The following is a 14,591-nucleotide window of genomic DNA, read 5'->3' on the forward strand; positions in this document are numbered from 1 at the left end:
ATTTAGATCTAGTAAATGATTCCTGAATGGTTTTCTGTGCTATATTTATCGTCATTTCATTAATTTTTTATGAAGCCTTTCTCCGCAACTGCATTTTGTTATGCAGGTAGGCATGTTCAATTTATTCTAATTTCTTTTTAAAAAATAAGAGGGGTCAAGAGCATAATTAATGCCGTTTTATGGAGTTTTCATAGATTGGCAACAATTACATGCATATCTATTACTGGTTTTTTTTTCATAGTCCATCAATATGGCTGTTCAAAATCACATTTACTTTTATTTGCCTGTATAACAAATTTTGATTCATGTTTTTTTACTAAGTTTTTTTTATCAAGTATCATTTTTAAAACTCATAAACACGGAGGCTCCTTCAATTTATAATATCGTGACCTATTTTAGCGAATGCAGAAAGTAAATCGGTGAATCTATATTAAGATTTGTAAGATATTGAATATTACATACTTACTCACTGCCCGTGACCCCTTTGGCGTATAAAGGCAGAAACGAGGGATCTCCATGCCAGTAAGTCACTGAATAGATCTTGGAGTGTGTCCCAATATTGAATTTTAAATGTTCATATCTTTGTTTAAGTTTATTATTTTATCTAAAACATACATTTTGCACAAATAGGCAAGTCGTTACATTATTATTTGCTTAAAAGGGCTTCAGGAAAGGGCCAAATTGAAATTAAAAAATCTTTTGTGATGAATAGCCCTGTCCAAAAATGTAGTGAAATATACCTTAATTTAAAATATTTCGAAATTTTCCTTACAAAACTGAAATTTATAATCAGAAATAATATTTTTGATTTTCAAGGAAGAAATTTCAAGGTTGATCTTTAAGTATACGTTTAACTATATTTGCTAAATACATAGAATATATAGTAACTAAATCACATCTGGAAATCTTAGATTTTAGGGGGTTTTCAAAAAGTTTTCCATCATAAAAGGTAATACTGTGAACATTTTGTGACATTTATGCATGTCCACATGTAACGATAGCAGATAACCTTACAGTTGTTAGGACGTTTAAAAATAGATTTATGGAACGAGTATCATGCTAACTTAGATAAGAAAAATACTAAATTTCACTTGTCTTAGAATGAGTTTACTAGATTATTGCTATTCATATTCATATCCATGTATATTTATAAAACGATGTTTTACTGTTTTAAAGTTACATACACTAATTGCGAAAAGGATAGACCAAACAAACACTTTTTCCATTCGTTTGAAGTGTAGCTGTTTTATATATCTACACGACATTTCAATTTTTTTTTTTTTTTTTTTACAGATGATATTGATATGGCGGCATTCCGCCAACTTTTAGCAACCTGTATACGACCAAGACACTAATATTATCAATTGAACCATTTTGGTTTAAAATAAACCTTTTATTTTGGTTAAAAATCACAATGGTGACAAAATTCGTCTCACCGAAAATGAAGACTATTTTATTCGTTTTATGAAATTAAAGAAGTTTACATCACACTCCATATAAAGTAAGGCTCAGGCTTTAATGTATAGTGTGGATTTCTCAGGAATCTGATTCGAGTTACATCCGTCCGATGTACAACAGAAATGACAGCTGTAGTGACCTTCTACAAGGACGTTGCCATAGTTTGTGCAGTGTTCAAGGTCAGATGTTTGGTGGAGCCACTTGTTCCGGCACTCTTCCTCCGTTACACACCTAAATTGAATAATTAATCACTCCTCTAGTTAAGTTTTTACATAAACAAGTTTAAATATTATTGAACAATGGCGTGTATAGATTCTATTCTTTTTTGTTGCTTTTACCGTTTAAATATAGTAGGAAACGGCTGTCCATTGTGTATCAAGTCTGTCATACAGAAATCTTCACCTGGACCACACTGTTGAAGATTGCCGGTGTATATGGATCGTATGTCGCACGGTATAGCGTTGTCATTGTCTCCACAGATGTGGCAACTCCTCATGCCTGTCGTTATGGTCTCAGTTTAGTGAGGTTGTGTGGCGAAAAGAGCATTTTACATAACTAACACACTAAATACATTAAATTTTATTTTGAATTTTTGTATTGTGAATGCCTGTTGTCTTGCAGGAGACATAGAAAGGTGATATATCATGTCTATGAATTCAAATGTCATTGTGTCATAGTTTTAAAGTATGAGCAAAGCTAATAAAAATCCCATTGATTTTTTTATTCAGTTTTAGATAATCATAGATAATCAAGATTTATTGTTGTTTCGTACTTTGTTTATGAAATTTAGACTTTATACATAAAACATTAATTCATCACGATCAACTATTAAATGAATTTGAAAGAAAAAACGGAATGTAAAACAATTGAGGGTGAAGGGGGTGTTCTGCAATGTACACAATGTACCTAATGCCAGCGTTGTTTGTTGTGTTGTGGTAGTCTCATGCTGTGCTGTTGTTGGGGGAACTGTTGTTGTGTCTTTGGGTTGTGTTGTTGTGTCTTTAATGATAAAACATTGTAGCGCTTATTATCACTCTAAGTTCTATTTCCAAACACACTTAATTAATTAGATTGATTATGTAAAATAAAGCTGATTACTTGTAATACCACTTTTAGTAACATGTATACTTCACAAAATACAATTATAAAACAATAGTATAGGCCGGTGTGAAATTATTTTTTAATGATTTGTTCAATCACAATCTCTTTTCATTTAAAAAACATTTATCTTAGACAGTTTGCGAGCGTCTTATCTATAGAAAGATATTTACGGTTATCCTTATAATTTGATTTCAAAAAGGAAATGCTTAGTTTTTAATCTCGTTATATTGATTTCATGTTGTCTTTCACATACATCGCAAACATGCAAGTATAAATAATTGATAATTGAGTTTTCTTAATTTACCTGGTGCAATTCCATAAACACAGGAATAGCTGCGGTCGAAATAGTTAAAATGACATTTTCCTACTAGTCCTGCAGGAGAAGGGCAATGACTGTCATCTGTACATACTACAAAGTATGCATAACATAGATATGTGTATCAAAGTTAAGGCATTCCTAGCCTTTAAATGATACGATAGTTGAAAGAGTAAATTTGTTCTCACTTATACCTTTATCGATTAAAGATAAAGATGTAATGCTTTATTAAATCTATCTTCATTTGCAAGAGCACACCAAAGAATTCAAATATAGTTGTTACTGCATGCAGGGAAATATTCCCCCCTTTCGCCGTTGCGTCGCCAGAGTGCGAATTAAGGACAGTGCAAATTCAAATGTTTCAAATTATCGCTTTTAACAAAATAAAAGCAACTTCATGACAAGGTGACGCAGTTTGAAAGTGAGGGAAATGCAGGGCGGAAATAACCAGGATACCGTAACTTGTTCTAACCATCTTTGTGAAATAAGATAGTTTTTGAAGATTTTTAAGATATATAAACAAAATTCTGTTTTTAAAAGCAGACAAGTAGAGTTTAATCCATTAGACTTTATTTTTTAACCCTAAGAGAAATATATATCTCACCGGTACACTGGCAATCCGATGAACGCTGACCAAAGTTACAGTATGGGTGTGTACCAGCCGGACAAACATGACTACTACACTCGGTGTGATTCAAACATTTTATTAGAAGTTGTAGATCTACTGTGGTAGGATCTACAAAATAGAAGAAAAACAGGTTTATTTGAACTTTAAGGAAGTGTAAGCATTTCGCAACACAAAAAATTCTTTAGATAAAGAAAATTGATATAAAGCAAATTCAACAGAAAAGAATCCTTGAATAAAGTAGTATAATCATAAGTTATCAAAGTTTTAACACATTATTTTTTAGTTTTTCTCATCTATATAACCTTGCTTGGTCTTTGAGGCTATGTAATTTTACATGATTTCAATTTTAAACCAAATTATTGGCATAAAAGAAATAAATACATGTAGCTTTATACCACACCTGTCATGTTTGGAAAAGTTAAACAATGGTATTGTTATCATACTTTTGTTTTTCTTTTTCTTGTTTAATTTTGCCTATTAGGATATTTATACATCTTAATTGATAAAACTTGAATAATGCTTGCATTTCATAAGATCAGAAATAATTATTGAGTTTATAAATTCCGAAACTACACGCTTTGCCGTTTTGCCTATTTAAAAAGCCACGTTCCATCTGCAAACCTTGTGTTGTCGGTGCTTTAATTGTTGTTGATGTCGGTGCTTCAGTTGTTTTTGTTGTTGTTGTCGGTGCTTCAGTTGTTGTTGTTCGTGGTGGTGCTTTAGTTGTAGTAGTCATTGTTCTAGTTGTTGTTTCTGTCAATAAAAATTACGATAGACATTGAATTATCTTCTATCGAATAAAAAAAAAGCGAAATGTCGAAATATACAATACGGATCAGACCCAACCTAACACCAGAGTAAACCCCAGCTAAATCCCTGGTTTACTTTTGGGGTTACTTTTTGAAGATTTGGGTCCACTCACTGTTTACTTTGGGTTTACTCGGGGTTTACTTTGGGTTTACTTGAAAATTGCTTTTGGGGTCATCTGTACGCACTTAAGTGTGAAGAAGATCCACACCCAGAGTAAACCCAGAAAGTAAACCCAAGGTTTAGTTGGGATTTACTTTCTGTTAGGTTGGGTCTGATCGGTTCTGTACTAGGCACTCCAAAACGTACTGAAAGCAACGCAAATTTTACATTTGAATGACGTAAATTATCCCTATAATTACTGCAATGTTCCGAAAACATATAATAAGTCCAGAGGGGCTAGAGGTCGAGCAAAAATCCGCGAAAAGATTACTTTTGGTTTATTGTATGCTTTTAATACTCCTCAGTGAGTTTACATCAACTTCCGTTACTTTCAATGAGTTGGCGAATACCTAGTACATTTTGACACGATGCGTTTATTCGACATGGTGCGTCAAACAGATGCAGTCAGACGAAAGAGATAAAAAAGAATAATCATTTTCCAACTTAGATCTCATCAAAAATCGTTTGAGAAATAGGAGAACTTGGTTAAATCATAGAGTGAACCGGGGAAATCCTGTTAATGTTTCAAACATATCACTAGTTGAAAGTTTGTCAGAATGGAAAATATACTTCAAAAGTTGCATATGTTTTGGCCTATTAGGCTTAAATACTTCTTATCAAATATGATATTTATCATAATCAAGAAATTTTCTGCCGATTTGAGAAAATATTTCAATGTGTAGTAAGCCACCTTAACTTTGCATAATATAACTCGTTTGTACCAAGCCTGTCACATGATATGAATGTTGCTAGGCGTATTCGATTTGATACCCGAAATTCCGACTTAACTTTTGTTTGAAAATGCATAAACGGGCTTCCTAAAACTAGATAAAAATCTTTGGCTGAACAACTGCTATTTGGGTATGATAATATAAATATCCCCTCGAAAAAAATCAAGTGTAAGCTGAAACATAATAAGGTGCTTGAAGAAAAGTAAAATATGCAAATCGAAAAAAACATGGTTTTAAAGTGTGTAAAATGGTGTTATGTACAGACTTGAAATATCTATTTTAACATACGGAAACTATCTGCAACACTCGCTATTATACTATTGTAAAGAAAAATTAATTTATTACGTTGACTCACCATACGCTGCAGTTGCCGTTGTTGTTGTCTGTATAATTGCTACAGTGGAAAACAAGTTTAAGTTTATACGATCGAATCCTTTTATTTTTCTTTTATTTGCACCAAATAGCTATGAATAATGTTATGTTTGTATGTAGTTAAAGAGTGATTTTGTAGTTTGATGAAACACTAAAGTACATGATACATTAAATAAATTAGAATAAGAATATAATTACACAAAATAATTTTTCGCTGCCAAATAGATATATCAGTGCCAAGGTGGGATTTTGCAAACAGACATTTTACAAATACTAAGATATCTTAAAATCCTTTATGAATTTTATTGGCTAAAGAATTAGAATTTTTCCAGGAAATTAATTTTAAAAGCAATGTTTGTTTTTTCTTACGGTATTCAATATTCCTTCGAGATTGAATTTTCTTAATTATTATTTAAATAATTTTTATTACCTGAAATAAATTGTTCTTATATTTAGTGAAAAGATATTCTAAAGAACGTTCGAATGCTTATTATTTTCAAAGGTGAATTTCTCACATGTAGTATGAGTAATATTTGAACTGAACTGGCTACAAATTAAACTCTGTTGACATTCACAAAAATGTTGCTAGGATCCATCTAAAAATCTGGATGAAGAATAAAAAGAAGTAGAAGAATAAGAGGAACTAGAGCAAAGCTCGTTGCAAAACAACTAGTGGGTCTTCCGTTAATGTCGAAAATAGAGCTAGAAGTCTCTTGAATAAGAGTTTTTAAACCATAAACATAAGTAACTAAAACAAAAAGAAAAAATCGAATTATTCTTGGTACGAATCAACAAAAACTTTATCAATTTCAAGAACGACTTAGCAAAATCCGAATGTGTTCAGGTACGACTTTACAATTTTCAAATCATTTTAGGTACGAGTTTATTTCTATCTGAATATAACACTTTTTTTCTTAACCAAGAATGAGTAATCAAAATTTCCGGAAAAAATTCAATTTTTAAATTCCGATATCTCTGTAATGCACTGTCTGATTTTGAAACGGAATTCAGTATTAGATTAAGCTTAATAAGTTCCTATTTTTGCTTTGACGATTGATAACAAATTATCGCTCAAAAAAGTTATAATAAAAAGACTTTGTAGCCCTACTGGCCCCTAATTTGAGGGGTCAGCCCCATTTCTTGATATTAAATGAAAGGTTTTGCAAATATAAACATATTTTGTTTAACAAGTGATCGCGAATTGTCAGCCGTTCTAGAGATATTCAAACAACTTTGTTTTGATGGCCGACCCTTCAACTCCTTACCAAGGCCACCAACAAAAAAAGTTTCAGGTATCATATTGTTGAGAACATTATTCTGAGCAACTTTTGTTCTACAATGCTTTTCAAAATATTTCTCCTTTCCTAGATATTGATGATCAAAGTGGACTTTTGGCCCAAGAAACCCCCTAATTACGTAACATATGAGCTATATATGGTAATGTATAGATAATCAGCTGCGCTTCTATAATTAATGACAAATTATTGTTTAGTAAAGAGTTATTAAATAAAGACTTTCGAACTCTTTTGGTGTCAGCCTTTTTTCATGATATCAAATAAAAGGTCGTGTAAATATAAACACAATTTGTTCAACAAGTGTTAAAGAATTGTTGACCGTTCTACAGATATCTGAACAAATGTGTTTTAGGGGCCGACCTTTAAACTCCTTATATACTGGGGTCACCAAGTTTTGGACTTCAGGCCCCGTAAACCCCCTAATTACGTAATATATGATTTAAGTATGGTACTATGAAGATAAACAGCAGTACAATGAAAATTTTTGTTTATATATTTGAAAAGTAAGAAAACTTTATAGCCCTCTTCGCCCTAATTTGAGGGACCAGCTTCTTTTGGCTGATATAAAATTAAAGCCCGCTAAAATTTAAACAACTTTTGCACTACATGTTTAAACAGAATGTTTTTACTTTAAAAGTAATAACAGTAAATATGCAAATATTTTTTTAAAAAATTCAGGTTCAGACGAGCTTCGAGGCCTTTCACATTTATCTCATTTGGAAGCATTGAGGGACAACTACAAACATTCATCTACAATCACTTAAAATTTCAAGTTTCGATCTTTATTAGTTTTGGTACGTCATTCAAATAGTACTTAAAATACTCATAAGAATCATATTTGTATTGTCCTCTAATATCAATCCAAACTCAATTGAGACGTCATGAGGCATGCTTTTCGTATTTAAGAAAAAAAACAAGCAGAAGGCTCTAGCTCGACAAATATTGATTTACTTTTTTCTGAAATTGCATTCCACATTATCTTCTGCATTTGTTCAAGAAAAAATATGTATTTTGTAATAAGGGAAAAACAAACCTTTACAATGGCAGCTTCCAGTTGAACAATAAGGCGTTTCTGTACTTTTACACGAGTGATGTTGACAGTCTGAATCGGAGTTACATTCCAAATCTGATGGGAAAATGTCATTTGAGAAAATAAATCTAAACAGTTATACAAAATAAATTTACAATACAAGAACTTGTTCTCAAACTCTACCTCATTAATTAAGGAATAAGGAAACATTCTTTGAGTATTACTTTATCGCTTCAGAATTCAATACACAACTAAAACAAAAAGTCTACGGGGATTTTACATTTCAAACGACACAAAAAATATCTGGATAATAAATGTGCGAGGAGTCCAAAATTTTTCCAAATGGAAAAGACGTCAGATTTCCCATTATAAATCTACATTAAAACGTATTTTCGTTTCTGTGAATTTTGCTGGTATAAAGATATTTATGATAGATTTGACCACGCACCGACGGAAATTACCCAACAACTGATAATATTCAAGAAAAGAATGATTCCTTATTACTTATATTTATATTATTTCCAATCTATACCCTTTAATCGAAATTATTTTAAAACCTCTAATTTTATTATGTAGCACATGCTACATGTATGTATTACTACGCGGCGCAGCCAACACCGTTTTTTTTTGGTTATGCTGTAAGACACACCAATTTTGTGTAACTTATGTTCTATGAAGTTATCGTGTTTTAGGGCTCGTGAAAATGTAAATTTTAAATTAAGCACATTGGATCCTTTAAAAACATACTTGTAATGATACAAACACCTTAGATTTTATATTTGAATCACATTATTATTTTTTCCTTCAAAAGGATCAACGTTTATATCATCATTTGATATATCTATCATTTTCAAATATGCCTCCGATTGATTGGTGGCTTCGATTTTTTAATGAATATGTTCCCAAAGAATTACTCTTTCATCGACCATAAAACAATCACACTGAATTTATCTATCTTAACTGTTTAGTAAGGGTGCACTAGTACTGTTTACAAGAAATCCCGATAAACTATTATTAGCTCCGTCCCATATTTGAGAGCATTTGAAACACATAAACGCATCTAGGTACATTTTTCTCTTTCAACTGGTCAATGTATTTGATCATAATTTATACTTATGCAAAAGGAGAAAAAATGTACTTTACCTGATTCATTTTAACTTGTTAAAAATAGTTAAGTCTACTTGGTCTTCATTATTTTAAACTGGTATTGTTGTCCTAATGTGAACCCATTTAACTTTTCATTGTGATTTTTTGTGCCATGCGTGTTATGTAATATAAAGTTCGGTACGCGTGTTCGATTTGACTCCTCACGCTATCCTTCATTTATATGAATACGTAGTTTGCAAGATGTGTTTTAACGAAGACTATTTATAATCGTTGTTTTTTTTTCAGCCTTGAGGATTTTAGCGATAAATATCGACACGTGATATGCAAATGAATCGTGTCCTTTCTATTTAATTTCTTTTTGTACATGTCGTCGATTGTACTCAGGACCGGTGTAAAGCAGAATAATGACCCCTGTAGAAGAATTACCGGGGGTTATTTTTCGACGTAGAATAATGACCCCCGCACATTATTCTACTAAGGAAGAATGACCTTTTTTCCTGAAAAATAAGTGTCATTTAAATAAGACTGAGCACACTCTACGTAAAGAAAAGTGACCTCTGTAGAATAATGACCTCCATATAAATCTTATTTTATCAGTATCATTTCTTGTTATATGTGAAAACGTCTTTACAATATTTTAATTTGTATTGTAGTAGAAAAATGGAACAACAGGTATAATTCATATTCTTAAACTTAAAGTGAGAAAAGGGGTAAATTTTAAAAGAAACAACTGCTTTGTTATAACAAGATGCTTACATTTTGCACTTGGATATAGTACTCATCGTAACGATTCACGTGTACATGCATCTCATCATTATGAGTGAAAACACATTAAAAATAATATTTCGAAATACAAGTCACTATATAACAAATGTTGTTAATTTTAGATAAAAGAGTAGACTCAATATTATTTATAAATAATACTTGCATTGACGATTACAATTTTCCCCTACTATGACCATTTGGGTATACAAGTGCAGCACCCAGATTTATTGATCAACCCAAAATTATGAAAAGTTATTCTTTTAGTAGTAATTATTACTCGAATAATCAGAGATCTGCATAAAGATATAGTAAACTGATCAATTTAAAGCTAAAATTGAAGTGAACTACATGTAAATGTTTTTTATACCTCATCAACACTATTAAAATAATCATTTTGTTTATTAGATATTTAATATATTTTACTACAGCCAGGTATTCTTCGCACAATTGCTCTGAATAAAATATAGTTTTTATGCCTGATCAGCAAATACACAATACAACAAGTTCATTATTCTATGTAGAATTAATTGCACTGATAATTAGTTTTAAACCAAAAAATGTATCAATCATGTAAAACTCCGAGCTAATGACTTCAATTATGATTGATCAATTTCTTTCATTTTTTTAAATTATCAAATTCTTTGTATTTTTGTTAAGAGAATATTATAATTTGTCATTAAAAAGGGCGAGTGATACATGTTACTGAAGTATAAACCCTTGCAGTATTATACATGCCTATAATTAAAAAGGTTTTTTGTTGTTGTCATAACATAAATTATACATTACATATGTTTAAAGTGATATTGTTTCAGAGTTGTTCAAAAATGTACCATGACAGATCTCATTACATGTCTTAGCATTGAAACACACCGCACCTCTACAATGACATCCTCCATTATCACAATGATGCGTTTGGCCGTTTAAACAGTGATGATAATAACAATCTGAATCGGAATAGCATCCTGAATCTGTTCAAAAGAATGTTATCTTTAAAAAAATCATTTGTGGTTTTTTTCTGTAATGTGTGTGCTTTTTTATTATTGTGGTTGACATAAATTAGATATTATCTGTGTTAAAAATGTTATCATTTCAGAGTTTTGCAAAATTGTAACGTGACGAGATATCTTTATTACATGTTTGAGTATTGAAACACACCTTTACAATGACATCCTCCATTATCACAATAAGGCGTTTGGTCGTTATTACATTGATGATAATGACAATCCGAATCGAAATGACATCCTGAATCAAAAGAAGTTGAGATAGCGTTTAATGTTGATACATAACAAAGTCTACTTTTGTAGTAATTTTACGATTTACCATTCCATACTGAAAATTTAATGGATTATCATTGATTTTTCTTCAACAAAAATTATACATATTATTCGTTAAAAACCTTATCGTTTCAGAGTAGTTAAAAGAGTTTTACCATGACGAGATCCCTTTATTACATGTCTAAGTATTGAAACACACCTTTACAATGACATCCTTCGTTATAACAATGCGCTTGGCCATTATCACAATGATGATGTTGACAATCTGAATCGGAATAGCATCTTGAATCTGTTCGAAAGAAGGTAACCTTATAATAATTGACTATGTTTTTATGTTTTTGAAAGTGTGAAGATTCTGCATAAAAATTATTATTTGCATGTACAAAACTTCTTTAATTTAATGTACCTGTTTACTTGTTTAGTTTAAAATGTTTAATGGACAACTTTTAAAAAAAAGCCATAAAAACAATACCTTGTCTTCAGTTTAATATTGTTTTTAGCCATTAAGATCTCTACGTTTGAATGTTTTATTAGATAGATTAACTAATTGATCGCTGAAAAGACAAAAATTAAAGCGTGCGCTTCTGTTTAACAATCAAAGTTAATTTACTTTCCTCTGTTAGTTTCAATCTTTGTCCGAAATTCAAAATGTGTTAAGGGTTTTATTTTGGAGTCTTAATTAACACACTTACTTACAAGATTGATAAACATCTTGCCTAACATCTTGTCCAGTTTAAGTCATTTAAACTCTTCAATATTATCGATCTCACATTTCAAATACGCTTCACCCATGTTTACTAACAATGTTTCGTTGTTATTCAATTTTTTAAATGTTTTCTTACTTTCCTCGGCAGAGATTTGAGCAAATTCGACACTGCCATTTAGTTCTGGTCCAGACATAACAATGTGAAGTCAATATCTAAAGGGTAACAACTTTTAAAGAATTTCAAAGGGCAACTACTCCAAATATTTTAAGAACTTACGTCACGCGGTTTCTGTATTGAATAATATGAGATGTCGAAATGAATAAGCTAGCGTCGGCCAATGACGGACATATTGCCTATTATTAATTCTCACCGAACTAAATAGAGATATATAAGGCAGTCACGTGCTATGGTTAAACAAATGAAAGAATGACATTTCAGTCCAAGGGGAAACAAGAAACTATATGGCATTTTATTTGTTTGTTGAACTCATTTGATTGTTTATTTATGCACTGCAAACATATTTTTGGTAAAAAGGTAAAGATAGGGGTTTATAGCCTTGCTCGCAAAGTATGTTGCCTTGCACGACTTCTACATATCACTACTTGGCGAGAACGGTGCAATTCTTAGCATCCTCAACTCCCGGGAAGCACACAAGCAGAGCTGCCAAATAAAGACGCTAATGCTTTTCATTCATATATAACGAGTGAAGGATAACCATATTTACCCCTAGGTGGAGATAGTGCACTAGTAGGGTAAAGTAATTTGTCCAAGGTAACAATGTTACAACGATAGCAACAGCCCAGACTCGAACCCGGGCCTACCGTATCCAAATCGTAACCGACGCTATCGAATGAACCAACAATGTGTAGTACTATGCTATACAATATGGACAGTATTACACGTTTCTTTTTGTTAACCTATTTTTTGTAGCTGCGTGTTTAGTTGTTTCTGAGCACAATTTGTTTAGAAGCGACAATGATATATATATATATATATATATATATATATATATATATATATATATATATATATATATATATATATATATATATATATATATATATATATATATATATATATATTGAAACACAATAAAATCCACAGTGGTCGGCGAGTTATAGATAAAAATTAAATAAGAAAACACGAAAAACGTTCAATATAGCTTAAGCGCTTTCATTTTAAAATCTTCAGAAGCTATATAATGGTAACATAGTAACGTGACGTCAAAAAACTTGAACGTTGAACGGCAATGTCTATTATGACGTCATAGTTAGATTTAGCGGAAAAATCTAAATCTAACTATGACTAAATCTAACTATGACGTCGGAAAAATCTAAATCTAACTATGACGTCATAATAGACATTGCCGTTCAACGTTCAAGTTTTTTGACGTCACGTTACTATGTTACCATTATATAGCTTCTGAAGATTTTAAAATGAAAGCGCTTAAGCTATATTGAACGTTTTTCGTGTTTTCTTATTTAATTTTTATCTATATATATATATATATATATATATATATATATATATATATATATATATATATATATATATATATATATATATATATATATATATATAAGAAATGTTTTGTGTTATTGGAGTTGGTTTTGTGCCCTTCTAGTGGGAATATATTTGGTACCGTTTTATGAATTTTTTTGTTATTTTATATATTCTTGTTTGTATCCTTATGATAACTGTCTGACCCTCCTTTATATCAATAGTCAATCAATTTAAGAGTCTCGGGGAGAATTTTTCAAACACCCAATTTCCGTTATTTTTCCAATGAAAGGTCAACGTTCGAGTAAACTATGCATCAAATATAAAGTAAATTGACCGTATGTCCGTATCATCCCTGCCATTTTATGTAGATGAAGTATAGTGCAATCATTATAGATATAATGATTGAATAGGTTGAAGAGTTTTTTAATTTTAAAAAGGGCAGAGAAAAAAGCTTTTCTAGCCTGTTGTTAGAACCTCTTCGGTAATTACGAGTTTATTTTTACAATACTTTATTTGTAGTGTTCCATGCTGGTCAAATATAAATTAAAAATATTTATCTGGTTTGCAACCTCATGCAATTACTACGATTACAGTGAAAATAATTGTAGTGAGATTTAAAAAATAAAATCAAAATATGAACCAATACTACTGGTGTTAAGAAGTAAATCTAGTAGTTGCAGCAATGATTGGTCAATACACAAACATTGTTTATTAATGTTAAGGTCGTAAAACGTGTTTGTTAACCGTTGTAAAAATATTGTATAATTCATTATCTTTCAGTTTTTCATGACCGAGGTAATTGTGGACACAATATTTTAGCTAATAAAACGTGTAATTTTCAAACAAAGAACTGTTTACTATTTTTAAAAATCAATTGTTATAGATGGACAACAATTACTGACATGATTTGACCAAATTACTTTGATTTGTATTTATTTCTCCGTCATGTCTTCCGTCATCTCCTCCGTTATGATGATAACTTTGTCCTCCTTCCAAAATAGAAATACACATTCCTATATTGATAAAAGAAAACGTTTTGGTTAGGATGTTACGTAAATGATATAGGAATTTCACTATTTACTGATTGTTATTCACAACCTTTAGAAAGCAACAAACCTGTGGTAAATCGGTCACTTGAGTATACTTCACCGTTATAGATGATTAATAGAAGTATATACTTAAATGTTTTAAAAAATTATCAATTGCTATTTTTTTGACTGGTCAAATTGCCGGACTTAAAAGTTGTACGATATTATTGGCAGGTATAAACCGTACTAGCTGACGAATATATTCCAAATCTTAAATCCCTAACCCTATACATATACATATCATTGA

At 30.9% G+C, this 14,591-nt stretch overlaps 2 protein-coding genes across 3 annotated transcripts; both read right to left on the reverse strand.

Annotated features, from left to right (window-relative positions):
* Nucleotides 1-1,437: 1,437 nt before the first annotated feature.
* On the reverse strand, nt 1,438-3,608 carry LOC136269732 (uncharacterized). Its single transcript, XM_066085916.1, has 5 exons — nt 3,480-3,608; nt 2,864-2,968; nt 2,365-2,457; nt 1,797-1,956; nt 1,438-1,689 (listed from the first exon to the last, which is right to left on the reverse strand). Exons 4-5 carry the CDS (start codon nt 1,952-1,954, stop codon nt 1,509-1,511), a joined length of 339 nt encoding a protein of 112 aa, XP_065941988.1. The 5' UTR covers nt 1,955-1,956; nt 2,365-2,457; nt 2,864-2,968; nt 3,480-3,608; the 3' UTR covers nt 1,438-1,508.
* Nucleotides 3,609-4,130: 522 nt separating this feature from the next.
* LOC105344863 (uncharacterized) lies at nt 4,131-14,271 on the reverse strand. Of its 2 annotated transcripts, XM_066083852.1 has the most exons (6): nt 14,177-14,271; nt 11,246-11,335; nt 10,928-11,014; nt 7,904-7,996; nt 5,559-5,597; nt 4,131-4,256 (listed from the first exon to the last, which is right to left on the reverse strand). In XM_066083852.1, exons 2-6 carry the CDS (start codon nt 11,285-11,287, stop codon nt 4,236-4,238), a joined length of 282 nt encoding a protein of 93 aa, XP_065939924.1. In that variant the 5' UTR covers nt 11,288-11,335; nt 14,177-14,271; the 3' UTR covers nt 4,131-4,235. The 2 variants fall into 2 exon arrangements, 1 of the variants encoding a protein (XP_065939924.1); XR_010713830.1 differs by lacking the exons at nt 4,131-4,256; nt 5,559-5,597; nt 7,904-7,996 and adding an exon at nt 10,648-10,740.
* Nucleotides 14,272-14,591: the final 320 nt, after the last annotated feature.

This window comes from Magallana gigas, chromosome 5, assembly GCF_963853765.1.
Source record: "Magallana gigas chromosome 5, xbMagGiga1.1, whole genome shotgun sequence".
Taxonomy (NCBI): domain Eukaryota; kingdom Metazoa; phylum Mollusca; class Bivalvia; order Ostreida; family Ostreidae; genus Magallana; species Magallana gigas.